Source organism: Anabas testudineus, chromosome 21 (genome assembly GCF_900324465.2).
Source record: "Anabas testudineus chromosome 21, fAnaTes1.2, whole genome shotgun sequence".
Classification (NCBI taxonomy): domain Eukaryota; kingdom Metazoa; phylum Chordata; class Actinopteri; order Anabantiformes; family Anabantidae; genus Anabas; species Anabas testudineus.
Genome location: NC_046629.1, coordinates 10155149 through 10174578, shown reverse-complemented (window position 1 = coordinate 10174578; position 19430 = coordinate 10155149). Strand labels below are relative to the sequence as shown.

At 41.2% G+C, this 19430-nt stretch overlaps 1 protein-coding gene across 1 annotated transcript in view; it reads right to left on the bottom strand.

The window, feature by feature from the left end:
• Positions 1 to 287: 287 nt before the first annotated feature.
• Positions 288 to 19430, bottom strand: part of col4a1 (collagen, type IV, alpha 1) — a 31793-nt gene continuing 12650 nt past the window's right edge. Inside the window, exons 2-52 of the mRNA XM_026376403.1 lie at positions 17535 to 17588; positions 15676 to 15765; positions 15460 to 15504; positions 15272 to 15316; positions 15086 to 15148; positions 14927 to 14980; positions 14588 to 14614; positions 14396 to 14470; positions 14197 to 14259; positions 13988 to 14023; positions 13837 to 13875; positions 13530 to 13622; positions 13373 to 13408; positions 13225 to 13284; positions 13005 to 13040; positions 12845 to 12889; positions 12712 to 12744; positions 12321 to 12372; positions 12189 to 12224; positions 11954 to 12100; positions 11768 to 11842; positions 11576 to 11659; positions 11303 to 11373; positions 10983 to 11174; positions 10387 to 10555; positions 9805 to 9897; positions 9514 to 9618; positions 9276 to 9373; positions 8945 to 9095; positions 8718 to 8831; positions 8232 to 8399; positions 7838 to 7927; positions 7589 to 7741; positions 7128 to 7226; positions 6832 to 6921; positions 6519 to 6658; positions 6115 to 6241; positions 5943 to 6023; positions 5734 to 5832; positions 5518 to 5568; positions 5246 to 5431; positions 5003 to 5136; positions 4814 to 4886; positions 4645 to 4716; positions 4431 to 4559; positions 3451 to 3549; positions 3068 to 3280; positions 2808 to 2985; positions 2592 to 2706; positions 2239 to 2411; positions 288 to 1985 (exon numbers count right to left, since the gene is read on the bottom strand). Of these exons, the coding sequence (XP_026232188.1) occupies positions 1904 to 1985; positions 2239 to 2411; positions 2592 to 2706; positions 2808 to 2985; positions 3068 to 3280; positions 3451 to 3549; positions 4431 to 4559; positions 4645 to 4716; positions 4814 to 4886; positions 5003 to 5136; positions 5246 to 5431; positions 5518 to 5568; positions 5734 to 5832; positions 5943 to 6023; positions 6115 to 6241; positions 6519 to 6658; positions 6832 to 6921; positions 7128 to 7226; positions 7589 to 7741; positions 7838 to 7927; positions 8232 to 8399; positions 8718 to 8831; positions 8945 to 9095; positions 9276 to 9373; positions 9514 to 9618; positions 9805 to 9897; positions 10387 to 10555; positions 10983 to 11174; positions 11303 to 11373; positions 11576 to 11659; positions 11768 to 11842; positions 11954 to 12100; positions 12189 to 12224; positions 12321 to 12372; positions 12712 to 12744; positions 12845 to 12889; positions 13005 to 13040; positions 13225 to 13284; positions 13373 to 13408; positions 13530 to 13622; positions 13837 to 13875; positions 13988 to 14023; positions 14197 to 14259; positions 14396 to 14470; positions 14588 to 14614; positions 14927 to 14980; positions 15086 to 15148; positions 15272 to 15316; positions 15460 to 15504; positions 15676 to 15765; positions 17535 to 17588 (4833 nt within the window). The 3' untranslated portion in view covers positions 288 to 1903. The remainder of the gene's footprint in view (positions 1986 to 2238; positions 2412 to 2591; positions 2707 to 2807; positions 2986 to 3067; positions 3281 to 3450; positions 3550 to 4430; positions 4560 to 4644; positions 4717 to 4813; positions 4887 to 5002; positions 5137 to 5245; positions 5432 to 5517; positions 5569 to 5733; positions 5833 to 5942; positions 6024 to 6114; positions 6242 to 6518; positions 6659 to 6831; positions 6922 to 7127; positions 7227 to 7588; positions 7742 to 7837; positions 7928 to 8231; positions 8400 to 8717; positions 8832 to 8944; positions 9096 to 9275; positions 9374 to 9513; positions 9619 to 9804; positions 9898 to 10386; positions 10556 to 10982; positions 11175 to 11302; positions 11374 to 11575; positions 11660 to 11767; positions 11843 to 11953; positions 12101 to 12188; positions 12225 to 12320; positions 12373 to 12711; positions 12745 to 12844; positions 12890 to 13004; positions 13041 to 13224; positions 13285 to 13372; positions 13409 to 13529; positions 13623 to 13836; positions 13876 to 13987; positions 14024 to 14196; positions 14260 to 14395; positions 14471 to 14587; positions 14615 to 14926; positions 14981 to 15085; positions 15149 to 15271; positions 15317 to 15459; positions 15505 to 15675; positions 15766 to 17534; positions 17589 to 19430) is intronic.

Genomic DNA, 19430 nt, shown 5'->3' with positions numbered 1-19430 from the left:
AGTGCTGAGGTAGTGTTGCTGCAGAGGCTCCACTTAAATTAGGGTTCAAGATAGATTTGAGGTCAGCTCTTGTTGATGGAATAAGAGCCAATGTCAGTAGAAACTAAAAGCACTGTGAGTTTGTGAACCAGCCAAATGGAAAGCTTGGACATGTCATGAACAGTCAGCAAAGTTACTGGCAAAACTGTGCTGGTGCTGCCCTCTTGAGGAAATCAATCAGCATTAAAAAACCTGCCAATTCACAGAAAACAAACCAAGAGAAAAAACAAACACATATGATACATTAATTAATGAGAATATTCTAAAAGTCACTTTATTGCAGGAATAACACAGTATGAAATCTGGAAAATATAAAATGTATGTTCTGTTCTGTTCGTTAATAAGTTAACATCATTCCCAAGTTTGGTTGATAATGGCAATTGAGTACTGTATGTACCCATGGAGCATTTTATCACAGCGAAGGACAACACACAAAGGGAAACAGGTTATAGTCAGTGTAGAGTACAGTAATTGTTATTACTTTAACAGTAGAAGACTTGACATATTTCAATTGCTCTGAAATGGACACAGGCCCTCTGCTTGGGGTACAACAGGCCTTTTGTATCAAAGTGTTTTATTAAGGGACATAAAAAATGCTAACTTTTGTTGAGAGCTTTTAAAATGTCTCAACCTGCAGAGACACTTAGAAATACAATCCTCCTCACCAGTATGTGTTTGACTTGAAAGTGCAGCCATAACATGATGACCAATCACTATTAGTCACACATAAAGTTTGCATAAAATCAACAGCGGTAGCAAAATAATTCATTCATCAATAATTCACAAGCAGGAACTATCAAGTACATGAACAGAATAGCAAGTGCATGTACATGTAGGTGTATATACATGTGCATTTCTTTGGGATCATAGATCAGAAAGATTTGGTTCACCTAATGTGAGAAGGTCCCTTGGCACACAGCTGTTATACACAAGATGTAGACAAAATAAAGCAACAGGAAAGGTGAAGGAAGTCTTTTTTGTTGTTTTTGGTATTTTTTCAACAATAGGGTTGTGCAACAAAATAGTATATGCAGACATCACAACACAGTCAAGCAGCTCAAATGCACTCATATGCACGCTCACACACATACATACGCACACGCACACACACCTGCTAAAGCTATTTCAGTGTTGTTTTGTATGTTAGTAAGGCACTGGTTGTCAGACGGTGAAACATTGTTTTTGGATTAAAGAAATTTTAGAAAAAAACTCATGTCCAACATAAAATGGAAGTCTTATAAATAAAAATACACCTAATAACACACAAAGTAATCCACTAATAACCTGAGGAGAGTATGTTGAACTATGTTAGCAAGGAAAGCATTATATTTACAAAAAGGGTGACTGGTATATATCTGTGGTGGCAACATATTGATTTAACAAATGACAAACTTCTGTAACCAGTGGTAAGTCCCATCTTTTACATTAGTAGAAGTTATAATGTGTGAAAATCTATAATATGAATGTAGTTATACGTTTGCATGAAGTGGCACTCGTAGGGAACGCAAATGGAAAGCAAAATGAAATCAGGCAGATAACTAAAATTCAATAGCACCTGACTTACACAAAATACTCCTCAAAATGAACACAGGTTTACCAGTTTAGGGGCATGAGCTCAGTGCAGTGGTAAACTGAGTGCCATTCTTTTAGAGACATGTTGTGATCATGTTAAGTTGTGCAAGGTGCAAAAGCCGCTTGGTCTCTGTGTAAAGCTTTGTAAAGTTTGATCTCTGGTTGTTCTGTCACTGTCCCTCTCCACTCACAAATGCAGGGAAATAGCACCATCCTTTGAAAACAGGCAACAGGACTTGAGGACATGCGGTATCGCTTGCGCGTTAGGAAGGAAGAGTCTGCTCGTTGCAATTTATGTCCTCTTCATGCACACCTGACAGCGGCTTATGTGTGTTCGGAGGTTGCCTGCTTTTAGCGTTGTTGGGACAGGTTTCCTAGAAAGACGAAGAGACAAAAACATACTGTAAGTGATGTGTGGAGGACATGTGATGGCTGTAAGAAAATAAATTGACACCCATGATCATTGCAGTGTGTGGGTTGATGTAATTAAACATTTGCCATGCCGCTCCTGTAACCACACCTAACAGTGATGTCATATCCGTATATCAACGCAGCAGGATGGGAAGTTAAACCAATGGAGGCCAGCAAAAACAACATATTGGGGTGGTGATTATTTAATTGTCTTACGTAAACATCTCATTGTCTTCAATGGTAGCGAGCCAGAAGCTGTATGAGTTGGCGTAATAGTTGCAAGTTCCTCGGCCATGACACTCGATGAATGGAGCGCTGCGGAACTCCTCCAGGCAGGATCCAGGAGAGGCCAGAGCCTGGCCTGAACCCTCAGCACCGGAGCTGGTGTGCTACAAAAAACACACATGATGTAATCAAATGAAGCTGCAACGGTAACAGTGTGTAAGAGAGCTGTTGTTGTCTTTCATCCATAAACTTTAAAAGGGTTGGCAGTAGTGTCACTTCAGTTCTCTGAACTAATAAACTGAAGTTAAAATACTGTCCCAGATTTTGGTGGGCAGGGGTTTTACCATGACAAAGGAGTAGCCAATCCACAGAGAGTCCCAGCCATGAGGACATGAAGGGATCATGATGGTCTGACTGTGAACTGCAATCACCATGGCTGGGGCCTCGCATACAGCACACCTGTACATACACGGGATGGGAAGGGTTCAGTATTTGAGTGTCATAAAAGTATCACACACCCAAAACAAACCAATATGAATACATACAGCACATTGACATACCTGCTGATGAAGGGCTTGATGCTTTCACCAGTGATAGGTGCCATGCTCATGGGCATGGGCTCCGGGGAGGTGAGCCAGTAGGAATAATCATTACGAGATGCAAAATTGCACACATTGTTGATGTTACAGAACAGGAATGGCATGGGGCTGAATTTCTTTAGACAGCTGCCTGCCGTACCTAAAACAACAAAGCAACAACATTTATTTTTCTTCTTATTTATTCTTTAGTTCATTATTTTATCTCTTGTTATATTTCTCACCTAAGTCTTGCCCATGAGACCGTTCGTTGCCTTGTACATAGAGCAAGGAGAAGCCATCATATATGAGGGAGGTTCCCTGTGGACAAAGTGGAACTTCCACAGTTTGGCTGTGGCGGGTTACAAGGAATCCGTGATCCATAGAAGAGGGGCCGGGTGGACCCACTTGACCTGGAACACCATCAGGTCCTGGGGGACCGGGAAGTCCTCTGGGACCTATAAGGAGTATTTAGTAATTTATGAATAGGAAAGAAACTTGAGGTTGGACTATAAAATGTATTCCTAAGACATTTGGAAAGATAAAAGGATGTTTCTTTGTACTAAATGACAAAATGTTGAAATAAAAATTAAGACAACAATTGAAATTTTAAAATAGAGCGTCTCACCTTGTGGTCCTGGGAGACCAGGCTCTCCTTTGGCTCCAGACTGACCATGATATCCAGGAAGACCTTCTTCACCCTTAAGTCCTGGAAGACCTGTGATACCTGTGAGAAAAGAACAAAAATGATGAAGCAATTAGAAAAGCTGATGCATAACAGGAGAAAACGTTGTGATTACAGTGGAGCCAACATGACTCGATTTTCAGTCCTAAAAGAACCCAAGTAACCAAATGAGGCACAAAATAATTCTTATTTATTTATTTATTGTGCAATATAACTAAATATTTGTGTGCAGCATAAGTATGTGTGCCTTCATTTCCTGTTACCCGTTTATCAGCCCTGCACATCAGCATGGAGGATGTTGGTTGTCTTTGTTGCATGAGCTGCTCTTTTTTGACCTTTCCACAGCATTTTTTCAGGATTAAAGTCTTAACTTTGTCTCAGCCATTACAAAACCATAAACTTTTTCTGCTTTAACTAAAAGATATAGTCATAAGGGTGTTTAGGGGTGTTGTTTTGCTGCATAATCCACTTTCTGTTGAGCTTCACTTTATGGATAGATAAATTTTCATTTATATTTTCCTGTACTATTTGCTTGTACAACTCAAAATGCTCAATGCTCCATCAATCATCAAGCTCCCAAAAAAGCAGGATTAATCATCGTACTGCAATGTTTCACAGGTGGGATCATGTTCTATTTCAGTATTTGCTTGTTTCCAAATATATTTTACACAAATCAAAAAGATCCAATCCAAATCCAGACAATATCCTTCCAGCAGCTTTGCACATGACCTTGAGCAAACTAGACGAGCAGCAATGTTTTGATTCATTTCGTTTGAATCATTTCTCTCACTTGGTTAAATGGGCTCCCTTTAACTAGTCTTAGGACCTGTGGAATCTTGAGTTATATTTATGTATAAAAAAGTGTTTGCAAACTTTCATGCACCACTGTATATGAAGAAGCACATTTCTTATAAAAACATCACCTTGCTGTCCTTTCTGTCCAGGGAGACCAGATGGCCCCTGTGGTCCTGGAAAACCTTGAATTCCTTTTGGTCCAATGTCACCTTTGATCATCGTATGGGGCCCAGGGGGTCCAGGAGGGCCTTGATAACCTGATAAATAAAGTTTAGACAATATGTTAACAGTAATGGACACCGAGCAATACTAAAACTAGCAGACTCATCACTCTTTCATTACCCTTTTCTCCTGGGAACCCCCTGTCTCCAACTTCTCCTTTGAATCCGATGTCTCCAACATCACCCTTTGTACCTAGAGTTGGGATCGACAGTTAATGTGTTGGAAATTCAGTAAACATATACACTTATATTTACTGTGTGCTTATTGCACACAGACATAAGGTCCTCACCTGGGAAGCCAGGGACACCCTGATGTCCCATCTCACCCTTCTGTCCATCAAAACCTGGAAGGCCAGGTTGTCCCTGTAACAAGACCCGCACACAAAAACTAAATAATGAAACTCTCACTGTGCACATATCAGTAATCAACACCTGAGCTAGTGTCATTGTCAATCACTGAAAATAACTTTATGACATACAGGAAGTCCAGGAAATCCTGGGTCTCCCTTAGGTCCTGTCTCTCCCTGGAGACCAGTTAGACCCTGATGTCCTTTCTCCCCCTTTTGGCCCTCTTTGCCTGGAAAACCAGGAAGTCCCGGTGCTCCGGGGAATCCTGTTTAATTAGGATGAGGAGAAGGAGTGAGATGTTTTTAATACAATCGCAATGCATTTTACCTTCATACTTTCCACTTGTGATCACTTTCCACTTGTGATAGCCATACCTGCTTCTCCAGGTTGTCCGATTTCTCCCCTATCTCCCTTAGGGCCCTCTAGAGAAATACCTGGGAGCCCTGTCTCTCCTGGCTCACCCTGTTGCCCCTGTGGGCCTGGAAGCCCCTTGTCACCTTTGATACCAGGGACACCTGGATGACCGGGAGTGCCAGGAAAACCAGGACTGCCTTTGTCACCTGGAGAGCAAAAGAGAAGACCACATGATGAACTCTAAACTCTAGTGACTGAGGGGTACATGCAACAATGTTGACATGGATCATACCTTTGCCACCAGTCCCTCCAGGTGACCCAGGGAATCCTCGACCAGGTAAACCTGTGGAGAAGGACCGATGAATACATTACATTTGAGTTCTCTGTTGACATGATTGAAAGTGGGATGTCTAAAAATGTTAGTCTGCCGAGAGACACTGTGAAGACAACCAACCCTTCACTGTAACTGCGTTGTGTTGTAGTCTCCTCTAACTCCTCTGACACTCACCTGGGTCTCCTCTTTCTCCTGAGGATCCAGGGATGCCATCCACTCCAGCCTCTCCCTTCTCTCCAGGAAGACCAGGAGGCCCCTGTAAGCCATGTTCACCTAGAAGAGAACAAGTTCACCAATATTTTGCCTTGAAACAACTTTGGGTTGTTGTTTTGCTATATGATACATATTCTGCTGCGGCTCATCTTTGCAGGCCAGTTGCTTACCAGGTTGTCCTTCACGACCAGGATCTCCTGGGGACCCAGAAAGTCCAGGAACACCCTTGTCCCCTGGTCTACCTGGCTGGCCTGTAAGGCAGACACACACATCATATTATGAAGTTACATGGAATAATAACACACATGAGTAGAATAACTAGTAATCAGATTGTGGACTCACCTGTACGGCCAATGCTTCCTTTGTCTCCTTTGAGCCCATCTAATCCTGGCTTTCCAGGCATACCCTCATGACCCTTCTGACCCTTGTCTCCTTGTGATCCTGGGACTCCCTCCTGGCCTTGCTGACCCTGTGAGAGTAGAAGAAAGTGGGAGATGGTAAGTTTGACTTATAGAGATGAACAAGGCTTAAAAGAAAAAGGTTCTGAGTATATCTCACAAAAATATATAAAAAAAAGATTAGATAGACTGTTAGATAGTTTATATGTATTAGTCTACATCTATGTCTATGTATTTTTGCAACATTAGAGATTGGTGGACATTTGTCCTCAACCCCAAAGTTCCACACGTGCCAACTTCCAAACTTTCACACACAGAAGTTGAGAAGTAAAAAATTCAGAGCAGCACCTTTTGCCCTGGAACTCCTGGGAGCCCAATACCTGGCTCCCCAGGTGTTCCCACATCTCCTTTCTGTCCATCTTCCCCTTTAAATCCACGGTGTCCCGGTGTACCAAAATCACCTTTACTACCCTTTGGACCATTTGGACCTGTACAAACACACACAGACACACAATCGTGTGTAACAGGTACTGTAGTTCACATCAATTCAACATTACCTACCACTGTTTATAGTTCTGTGTTTACAGGACTGGATTTCATGTGTGTAGTACACGTAAATGCATCCACACATGACAGGTTGTGAGTTATTTGCATGTTTTACCTGGTATTCCCATCTCTCCTACACTGCCCTTATGTCCCGGTGGCCCCATAACACCAGGCTCTCCAGGAAAACCAGGGTCTCCTTTGTCACCTGAGAAAAGTTAGATTGAAAAATTAATATTTAGTTTCCCATTTTCATTGGGTCATGAACAAAGTACAGAAAATGAACAAACCTAAGAGGTAAATTGAACAAGTAAATACACAAAGATGATTAAAGAAATCTTTAAAGAAAGTCTACCAGATTCAAATATCTCAGCATTTTAAAACAGATCCTGTTCACATGGTCAGGTAGGTCACCTGGTTGTCCAGGTAATCCAGGCTCTCCATCTTTGCCTGGCATTCCAGGGTCTCCAGTAATTCCAGTGTAGCCCTTCTCTCCAGTCATACCACGGTCACCTATTAGGAAGATAGAATTAAAAAAGACCAAAGGAAATGTTTTCTAAACTAAGGGTCAATATACAGAAGAAACAATATATATTACTGTGGGCCTGTGTGTAGCTGTATACCCCGATCAGCCACAACATTAAATCAACCTGAAGGCTTGGGCACTCTGTCCTTTGTGCAGGTACTTGGCCCCACCAGCTGCAATGAATGCTATGTTCTGACACATCCATTACTGATCAAGGGAAACATTACATTTTTCACACACTGACCTCTACCCACCACAAAATTAAAGCCAACATTTGGGTTTAATGTCGAGGTTGATCATTGTATGACGAATCTACTCTTATTATTAAGACCTCCATGTTGTTTTATACCTGTTGCTCCAATGTCTCCTTTTTCTCCCTTCATGTGCTCCATGTCAACTTCGGTCAAGTTCCCAGGAGGTCCTGGAAGACCTTGCTCTCCCCTTTCTCCTTTAGGTCCAGGCTCTCCGCTCTCACCTCTTGGTCCAGTAATTCCAGGATCACCTGGGAGGAACGGTTGGAAAGAGAAATCATTAATCAGTAAAAGAAAAGCATACGCTCTAAGACTATGCAAAGTTTACAACATATTGCCATTCTTACCTCTCAGTCCAGGAGATCCAGGTGTACCAGGTGATCCAGGAAATCCTGGTGCTCCCGGCGTCCCCATGTGCCCTATTTCACCTTTAGAACCTATCAAACAAATGCAAACACACAATTCAATTACCAAAAATGTAAAAAGAGATTAAAAAAACTATTGGAAACAATAGAAACCTGTGATGTTGACGACAATGATGACTTACTTTTACTACTAAACACATTAATCATGCAGAAATGTGCATTATTTTGATTTTATCAGCAACTCATATTCATGTATTTGTGCAAGTGCAACAAAAATAAAAATGAAATATATAAAAAAATGTAACAACAACAACAACAAAAAAAAAATCCACATCACTGAAGACAGTTTCAGTTTAAATTTGGTTTGTCATCTCACCTTGGACACCAGGTAGTCCATCCCTGCCTGGAAGACCTGGTGGCCCTGGAAGTCCTTTAGTGCCTGGGAGTCCTGGGAACCCTGGAGCTCCTTTTTCTCCCTGAGGCCCTGGCATATCCAGACCAGGAGGACCAGGGAAGCCTTTATCTCCCTTCAGCCCATGACCTCCTGTTAAACATGCACACATCCAATTAACCAAGTTAGTCAATTATTAGTTTAAATTTAGATTATTGATGTTCTATGTATATATCTATTATATTGTGATTTTCACAACAGTGAGAGAAAATAAGAGTGTAGACCACAGTCTCACATGTGATATTTTGACTTGTAATGGTAGGAATCACACTTTAAAGAACAAGCATACAACGTTAGCAAAATACCACTAGCCTGCAACAGAAGCACCTATTTCAAACCCAGGCATCATTAAGTATTTTTGATTTTTTAATGTAGGCATGGTAAAAGTTTGGGGTCTAAGTCTATACTCACCGTGTGGTCCAGGCTCTCCAGGAGGACCTTGTGGTCCAGGAACTCCAGGCAAGCCTTTTCCGGGAGGACCTGGTAAGCCTATTCTTCCAGTAGGTCCTGGAGGTCCCAGATCACCTAATTTAAAAAACAAAAGTAAAACAATGTTGTGATTGTTACAGGACAGGGGCTCCTGGACTCTATGGCCCTGATTAAATCTAATCTTTCACACCAGAGCAGTTGTGCAATACCTTTGATTCCCTGAGGTCCTGGTGATCCTGTTTGGCCTTCTAGTCCAGGAACTCCAGGTAGTCCAATACTACCTTTCTCTCCTTTGAAGCCAGCACTTCCTGGGATGCCCTGTGAGCCTTTTGTACCTGGAAGACCACGTCCTGGTTCACCCTGTAAAGTATATCACTGATATGTGTATCTTCTCTGACAGTAGTGATCTTGACATTAACAATAAAATCTTCAATTTTAAACCACATAAATAAAAAATAAATCTTAATGAAATGTCCATACAATAGCTAATTATTTATTAAATAATTATTGAATGATGTATAAATGGAGACAAATACACACCTTTTGTCCTTGTGGACCAGGTTGTCCACTCAAACCTTCACGTCCAGGGACTCCTGGCTCTCCTGGTAATCCTGGAGCTCCTGGAATTCCACTTATTCCTGGAAACATAGATCAAATATTCTTGTTTCTTGTGTCTTCTTTTGTTATAACCATGCACTCTACTCAGTTGGGTACATTTTAAGCATGTCTTTGATGCATGCATGATAAGGAGTGCTGGGGTCAACATGGAGTCATTTACCTTTAGCACCAGTTGGGCCTGGAAATCCAATTCCAGGAGGTCCATGTTCACCTTTTTCTCCAGGGAAACCTGGCAACCCTGGGTCTCCCTGTAGACCTCTGTCCCCTGCGATCATCAAAAGGTTTTTATGTTAAACCAATTTCCAACAGTACCTATCTCTGTTTCTGAGTTATGACATTATCATATTTTTTCATTCACCCAACATTAAGTAATTTAAACTCCGAAAGGCTAATTACAAATAGAATTTACTGGAGGAAGGTCCTGATTTAACCATGCTATGATGTTGCTCACCTTGAAGTCCAGGTCTTCCTGCTACTCCTTGTGGTCCAGGTTCACCCCGAGGTCCAGGACTGCTCATACTTATACCTGGCTCACCTTTAGGACCTTGTGGATGCAAAGTATATTATTACTGTAGAGTGTGTGTGTGTGCAGGACAAGTGTGTGTTTTCTGCGTGTATGATGTGCCAGTAATGGGTCACATGATTACGTCATATGAGTTCATCCCGTCATCCACTATCTTATAAAATCCCTGCTGACATTGGGTAAAACTCTGGACCTTGGACAGGTTGCCAGTGTATCACATGCCTGACACATGTAGAGACAAAAAAACATTCATACCTACAGCCAATTTAGAGTCACCAGTTACTGTTAACTACGTGTCTCTGGATTGTGGGAGGAAGCCAGTGTCCACAGAGAAAATTGATGCAGACATGAAGACATGCAAACTTCACACAGAAAAACAGCTGACTGGCTGACGGATTCAAATCCTGGCTCCTTCTTGCTGTGAGGAGACAGTGCTAACCACTACACTGTGCCATCCCTGTGTGACTACTGTACATCTTCATACAAAATCTGTGTAAATCTCATGCCCACCAGGTTGTCCAGGAGCTCCAGGAAGTCCTGGTCTCCCCTGACTGCCTTTATCTCCAGGCTCTCCTGGTCTACTGATGCCTGGCAGACCAGGGGGACCTCTCTCTCCTTGCGGACCAGTAAGACCACGGTCCCCATCTGGTCCTCGTTCACCCTTAATGCCCTCTTTGGCCTGGAAGTGAGATTAGAGAAAAGAGGGTCACTTTTTTAAATATATAATTGAATGCTAAAAATTAAAAATGTTTTTTGCTTAGTTGTACATTGACATTTCATCTCCCAATAAAACTGATAGTGAAGTAAAGTGAAATATCTCCTTTCATCTCTGTTTTTCATCTAGAGCAACTGAGGAGATTATCTGGCTCTTGAGCTTCTGAGAGCTCCACTGTAAAACCTGCTAGTTGTTAACTTCATTTGACTGTCTGAATATCAACACAAAAATTACCTTTTACTTGCAGCAAATGACTTTAAAAAGTCAACGCAAACGTTTTATACAAGTTAGTCACAGTTCAAAGTCATCTGTTATCATCTGATAAGCAGTTTGGTCATTTGCACCACTGGTGGAGCTCATGATGAAGAGATTGTCTCACACACAAACTTACAGGTTCTCCTTTAGGACCAGGTAAACCAGGGCGGCCATCTATCCCAGGCTGTCCATCCAGTCCTGGTCTCCCTGGTGAACCAGGAAGACCAGCAAGACCTTTGTCTCCTTTCAGACCAGGAGCTATGTTAATGTCTCCTGGATCACCAACAGCACCAGGAGCTCCTATTAATCCAGGACTGCCTGGACTACCCTGCACAGAGTTAAAAAGTGTATCATGCACTGAAGAAAATATCAATGTCATATTTTGATATCTTCATCTTGCTCCATTTTTCAACCAAACTATGAAAACAGTCAAATGTCAGACATTATGTGACTCACATCTCTTCCAGGTGGTCCAGGAAGGCCAGTTTGGCCCTTTTGTCCTTTGCTCCCTATTGGCCCAGGAGGACCTGCCAAGAGAAAAAGGATATTGTCCATCTTTAGCTTGTTGACTACTGGTCATAATACATTTTAATATACATATTTGTAATTGAACACTGCCAATAGCTGAGGGCAGAAGCTGTAAGAATAAGGAAAATTACAAATTGCATCGGTGTCTAGCAAAAAAAGTAACTTCAGTGTATATCATATGAATGCCACATATTCACTCACCTTGCTGTCCTTTAGGCCCTGGGGCACCAGGCAATCCAGGTTGAGGGATACCATCACACTGAGTACATGTATCGCCTTTATTACCTAATAGTAAGAGCAGAAAATACAAGTAAACAGAACATGTTCACTACATATTAAGGATTAAGAACACAACTACTTATATTAATCAATAGGTATCGTGGTCATTGTTACCTTTCTGTCCCATTTCCCCATGTAACCCAGGAGGTCCAGATGGGCCAGGTTCTCCTTTCTGGATGTTACAATCAGCTGTGTAGTCATGTCAAAGCACATGCACAGCACACAGAGAGACACACACATTAGCTTATTTAGCTTTTGGAAATGATTAAAATTCATGTAGTATTCAGATGGGACACATACGTGTGGGACCCGGTGGTCCAGGGGGTCCAGGGTTTCCAGGTTGCCCTGGAGGTCCAACAAGTGACTCTCCTTCCATACCCCTGTCTCCCTTCTCTCCCACCTCTCCTTTCAGACCCTTCTCTCCACGAGGCCCTTCAACGTATCGACCTGAAGAACAAGAAGAACGTGGGTTCTTTAGATTAGCTTGAATAACTCATACAGAGCAGTATGCTGCACTGAAATACTGTTATTTTACCTGGTGGACCTGCTTCTCCCTGAGGCCCAGGAAAACCTATAGGACAGAAAAAAAAACAAAGGTAAGATACACCTATAGCTATTGTATATATACAGTATGCACATGTGGCGACATACAATGGCCTTAATTTACCTTTTTCTCCTTTTAACCCTGGGAAACCAGGAGGACCAGGAGGACCAATAACCTAAAATTATATACTCATATTAATCATTTGCAAACATACAAATGCATGCCCATTTTTAAAAAAAACATGTTTAAGTTTTATTGAATAATTACTCATCATATATAACTAAGTTGTTAAAATCTCCCTAATTTAATTAAGAAGATGGCTTTTGTGTTCTCAGTAGAAGATACATCCATAGGTAAACCTATAGTTTTAAACCTGCTCTCTTCAAGTGAACAATGATGTGGCGACATCTGCTGGTAGCTTTAAAGATTCATCTTTTTTTGTAGCAGATGGGAACGAGTGCTCTCTGCTCACAGAGAAAGAAAGTCATAGCAGTAAAGACGTATATGAACTTACATGACCCGGGGGTCCTCTTTCTCCTTTTTGACCCTGGAACAATATGACAAATAATCACTACACTTCCAACACAATAATCAGAGCCTTGAACATTAACTAATGTATGTGTAGGGTATAAAAATTATTTAGTTACTTCGGAACCGGGATAACCAGGAAGTCCAGAAAGGCCTTTTTCTCCCTGTATGAATACATGCAGTAGTTCAGATATACATACAGTATAATATGATACATAGAAAACAGAACTTGACAGTATAATAATACAGTAGGTGGTTTTTGCAGTTAGTTAATGTTACCTTTGGTCCATCCTCTCCATCCTTGCCAGGTTTGCCCTACAATCACAGAAATAAGCATCTGACACATCGAACTGAACGAGTATAAGCTCAGAGTGAATAAAGAGGTTTCTAGTAGTTTGTAATGACACATAAAAAAAGCTTGTTCTCTTTATATTGTCACACTATCTACATGTATCATATTGTTATGCACATGTATTTTATACATATTTGTGCCACTTACAAGTGGTCCAGGTGGGCCCATTTCTCCTTTGACACCTGTGGCATAGGGAATGCAGTAACCCTAGAAAATAAATCAGACATCTTAAAAAAAATGAAGTGAGACATAACAAACAATCGGGCACTTCAAGACTTGAAAGCAAAATACTAACTTTGTCTCCTTTCTCTCCTCTAGGTCCTCTTTCTCCCTTTAGGATTAAAAAGCACAAACACATAAAATAACACATTATAATAACACACACACATTTAGTGACTGTAATTTAATGAGTTACAGTAGTAACATTTCTGTTCAGCTTGCTTGGAGTCTACCTGTGGTCCAGGTACATGCACTGTGATAGGTCCTCCTTCCACTTCCCATACTGGTCCAGGTGGGCCAGGGGGACCACGAAATCCTGGTTCACCCTGCAGGGAGATAGCAACGATGTATTAATAAATACTTCTATATGACTAATAATATATTGTATGTGAAACAAGAGGAGCACTTAACAACTAAGTATCAGGAAAGATAGTGCCCTGTTCTGTCCACATCTTCACTGAGACATAAAATATTCCAACAACCTATGAAGTGAAAGCATTACATGTTAAATGCAGCATAAAAATAAAATAAAATTCTCACCTTATCGCCTTTCTGTTCCATATAGGCTACCTGGTCACCCTATAGAGAAGCAAGAAAAGTTTCTATAACATCTTAAATGCATTCTCAAGTCAACAAGGGGTGGACTTTATTTAATGCATCCAAAATTTGTTGTACACATGCTCCGTTTTACCCTGTCTCCAGGAGGGCCAGGGGGTCCAGCATCACCCTGCCAAACAACAGTTATGCAATCAGCCAAATCAAGTGTTCAAACAAATTCTGTATCTACTCTTATTACTAATCTAAATCTACAGAGACTGCTCTTTCCAGCAGAGTTTGTTTGTTAAGTGTCACCACGATCTCTGAAGGATGATCAACAGTCACATAGTAAGAGTAACTCACTTTGGGTCCCTGAAACCCAGGAGGTCCTGGGGGTCCGATAGGTCCACGAGGTCCATGTCCTCCCTGCGAGAGCAAAACACGTGCACACGTGACTTTACATGAAAATCACATTGTCTACTTATTATTTATTGTCTATTATTTATTTGTCTTTTTGTGTCAACCCACAAAAACAAACACACAAACCCTCAAACAAACTTACAGGTAATCCAGGTGGGCCAGGGAATCCTCTGTCGCCTTTCAGGGGAACAATGCCAATCACACCACCAGGGTCACCCTGCAGGACAAAATACAAAAATAAATAGTTATAGTAATAGTTTGATTAAGCAAAGATACAGATTGTTTGGTAGTTATCTACATATACGATATAAAAGCTTCACAAATTTGAGCTCACCTTCATTCCAGGAATTCCTGGGATGCCCTGAGAAAAGAGAACAGTGGAAACAGATCCATACATTTAACACATGCCGGCAGGAAAACAATATTTCATTTATATTTGTTTTCAGACACAGATCAGTTGACATATTACATGTCGTGGGGATGGCTGTGATGGCTGTGATGTCCTGACTCATTTGCTCCTTTATGGGTGGAGGAGACCTGCTCGTAAACAACTTTTTGTTCCAAATTTTGGATGATTCTCACTATATTTTCAGACGTCAGGGTAATAACTTTCAGTCAATAACTGAAATGGCTTGTCAGTGGGGTGGTCATGGTGTGAGTCATGGTTACTTACAGGTGGTCCTTGAAGACCAGGAAAACCAGGCGCGCCATCCATTCCTCTGTCTCCCTGAAACACACATGCAACACAGTCACAAGGGTAATAAAACAAAATAAAATGCCGGGGTGCAGAAACATACTGTATCTGCTTTTAGAAGTTTCCATAGCAGCTTACTTTGGTCCCATTGCATCCTGGGATACCTGGCGCACCTGGTGGTCCATCATTTCCGTTAATGCCCTAAAAGTAGGAATGCAGGTCATCTGTGAATATTTGCAACTAGATTGTCTCAAAGTCCAACTTTCCAACTCTCCAGTGACACAAATGAAAATTAAGATCCAGAGGCAAATCAAATGAACTTACTGGTAGTCCTGGATTTCCTGGGAAACCTGGCAGACCAGGAGGACCCTGCAAGAGCACCACCATCCTCAGTTTTACCATCTCATGACAATACAACAGCTTCAGCACAAACAATAATCTCTGAGATAGAAGTATTATATCAAACCATTCATATCACACTCCTGTCATTATTCTGATGCTTAGTTACTTACCCTCACTCCTTTCAGTCCAGGAGTCCCAGTTTCACCCACATCTCCCTAAGAATCAACAAACAACATCACGATCATCATAAAACAGAAAAGTAAAAGTAAACTTTTATGTCAATGAAAGGAGGACATTTTGGTACTGTGAGCACCTTCAGGGAGGTATTTGAATTACGTTAATGAGCTTGCTTACATCTAGAGAAAAACACGACTGTGTTTACTGACCTTGGGGCCCATTGGCCCTGCAGGCCCCTCAGGTCCCTGCATCCCTGGGAATCCCATATTTCCTTGAAGACCAGGAAATCCCCGTTCACCCTGTAACACAAAGACCATTACAAAAATAATTACTAGACCAAATTATGTATATTGAGTGAGATACGAAGGAACAACTTTATCCACAAATGTTAAAAGGTTTTAAAACAGATATATTTCATAAACACTAAAAGCATGTTTGATAGGAAAATGTCAATCAATCATTATGAATATATCAGCAATTCAAAATGAGATGAAAATATCAAATCAAACACACACATATATTCCTAATTTAAAATTTAAAATTTGTCATATTTTCATTTAAAATTAAGGCTCATAATCATGTTAAATGTTGTATGTTGTATGCTCAGTGTTTTGAACACTGGTCATAATAAATCTCCATCTCTCATTGACAGCAACCTAAAACTGACCCTGAAAAGATTCAGATGCGCTGTTTTCCTTATCCACCACTAGATGGTAGCAGTATTTCATGAGTGAGAGCCATGTGGAGTCCAGAAGGGTGCCATGGAGGGAAAATTGACCTTGATTAAGTGTCTTCTCCCCTAATGGCACCTCTCTGGCTCTGTACTCCATTATTGGAGAGTGATGTGGAAAACCTGGTTGTAAATAAGTAAGCAGTCACATTCAAACTATTACTTTTTGATGGATTTCCAATCCCTAACCACAACATACTGGACTCCCATCAGTCTGGACAATTATTGTATTTTTAATTATCACAGAGTTACCATGGGAACTCTATGATGTGACAAAACAAGAAAAGCTCACAGGACATTTTGGGATGTTTGGGGCCTTTCAGCAACTTTCAGAACACAGATTGGCTGCACTCCACTGAACACAGTCTTCACATCTGTTGTAGTCGGGTGAGTTGAATGTTTGGCTACTGTTGCTGTAAGAATGAGCCATAAAAGGCTGCACTGATGCACTAAGAGGTACATGCTGCAGTCGAATATAACTGAGCCAATAACACACATACACATACACCAAAGAAGCAGGAGTAGCAGTGGGAAATAAATCAACTAGTTGCTTTAAAGCAACGGTTTCCCAGATTTTTGCTTCGGAGAAAATCAAACAAGGACCTCTTGTTACAGGCTGTGACAAGTTCTTCAAACCATAATTCACTTGTAAAATGGCAAAGAAAGGATGAAAGGATGCAAACCTTATTTGCATTATGTCCAAAATATGTTTCTTCTTGTTTCTACTGACTTAATAATTTCCTGAGCCTTTATGTTCATAATAATAATGAATACTTCTCTGTCCCCATGTTGGCATCCAGTTCTTTGAAGAATATTTTGTTTAATAATATCACTACTATAGTAAAATACAGTTAATATATTATAAATATTCATACATATCAGGTCTTATCTACAAATGGAATTCTTGTTAGAATTAATTCATCATTGGTTTTGGGCTTTTACAGTATTTTATACATTGATAGGATGTCTGATGTGTATTCGTTATGTGTTATTTGGTTTTAGCATTAAATCCAGCGTCCCCACCACTATAATCTTACCCTGAGAGCTTCCTTCCATCTTATGGGAATAGCACCAAGTAGTGTGTTTGGACATGCTCTAATTCAAACTGATCTCTCAGCCTGATCTCTGCTCTCTGACTGAGCCTCATCCACTGCTTTTTGCACCAGAGCCCGAGCTAGCCTCGTTAGACAGAACATAGGGAGCACTATCCTATATGTCTGCATGTCTACCTGCTATGGTGTGCTGTGATCCTACAAATCTGCATGTTAATGTCTGATATTTGTATAAAAAAGAAAAAGATTGAAGTATTGACGGTGTGTCTGCAAATGAAGATCTCACCTTAGCTCCCTTGACGCCACTGCAGTCACATTTTCCACATGATGCACCACAACCCTGTGGATGAAGAGAAACATATGATCCATCATTTGGATTACAAAACCTAGAGAGAAAATAAACACGGGGAGAAGAGCAAAACTGGCGAGTGTTTGCCAGCTGGCTATTATAACCAGCACCTGCTCAGGGTTACTTGAAGTCACCCATCCGTTGTGTAAGGCTTGCTACAAACCATTTTCATAAAGCATGTCAGTGTCCTGTTCCTGTCGGCTCATAGATCATACTTATTCCACTGATGCTGTAAATCGTCAAACAGCGAGCAGTCAGTGTTTTCATGAAAACCACATACGACCCACTTATAAATCAAGAAAAGTGAAATTTAATTTGAAAACACAAAAACAAGTCAAGGGACGACTAAAGAGTTCACACCCTCTTCTCAAACCTGCATTAACTGGTTTGTTTGACCACTTGGGGGAAGCAGAATACAAGCTGTGAACACAACATTCACATACCAACAGTTACATCTAAAATTAGACAGGTGAGAGTAATGACAGTGAAACATTTAGGAAGTTGTGAAAAACTTGGCAGTAATTAATAAGCGGCCTCACGAAAGCTATTTTATTTTATCTTTTTGACTAATTGTTATTCCCTGACCCGTCGGTTTAGACAAATATTGCATTTTTAATCATCACAGTTACCATGGGAACTCCTGTCATACCATGTCAGCAAGTGACATCATTAACTAAAGCTCACACAAGATTTTGGGAGGGCTGTCTGGGGCCTTTCAGCAACTTTCAGTACACAGCATTAAATCCTCAGCGAATTGGCCGGACTCCACCGAAAACAGTGTCGTCGAGTGAGTTGAGTGTTTGGCTACTGTTGCTGTCAGAATGATCCATAAAAGGCGAGACTGTTGCAATAAGTGGACAGTTTGAAAAAAATTGTAGGCCAAATAACCAAAACTAAAGACTAAAACCTAAACTTTTTCTGAGTTGACAGTGAATAAAGGCTTTATTCGGCCCATTGAAGTTTAGGAAGGTTTGAGCCACATCAAGAGGTCACTGATGAGCTGTGTTAAACTATAGTACTTGTGGGCAGAACGTCATTGCAGCTGGTTTTGCCCTCCAAGTCCCCCTCTAGCCCTTTCCCCCTCCTGCTTCCTTTCCTCTGCTGTCTCCAGGGGCTGGAGCCTGGGAACTGGCCTGCACTGCTTTGGCTCTGTCTTGCTTTGCTGCTCTGCTCTTTTTCCGCCATCATCCAGCTGTTGCGAGATTCACGTGCAAGGCGCTTAGCCAAAAAGCTGTCAGGGCTTTGGAGGGACTCCGCAGGCTTGGAAAGAGAGTGCACAACTACACTAGCCACAAATACTTCTCTAGATCTGTCCCTCATTCTCGCAAACACAGCAAGGAAACGGCTCCATTATGACTGATCATCATCTAACTTCTTAATGCTTACATTTTGTATAGCTTTGTATCCCTTGATTGATTGATCAGTATCCTTTTCAAACATTACCATGTCTTCAGAACTGATTCGGTGGCTCTAAAACTAAGGGAGACCACAGGAAACAGACCACTCTCTGAGGGCCTGAGACCTGCTCCCACCTTATCCCAGTGCACTTGTTCCACTGCACGTGCGCCCTGCAGCACTACATCATCTTCTATTCCGGTTCTCTCCCACTCACTCCATATCACCTCTCCACTTGTGGCTTCTTAATAGTTTTTCTTATCATGCCACATGAAATCTTCAGCAATTATTTCATAAGACAGAGGACTACTGACACATATAGTATTATTATGGGGTGATTATAGCAAATGTGTTGGCTCACAGCAATAAAGAGTTCCTGATGTATGTTGCCAGCTCTTGTTTGAATATTGCATATTTCTTCATTGACCTGGTGCGCTC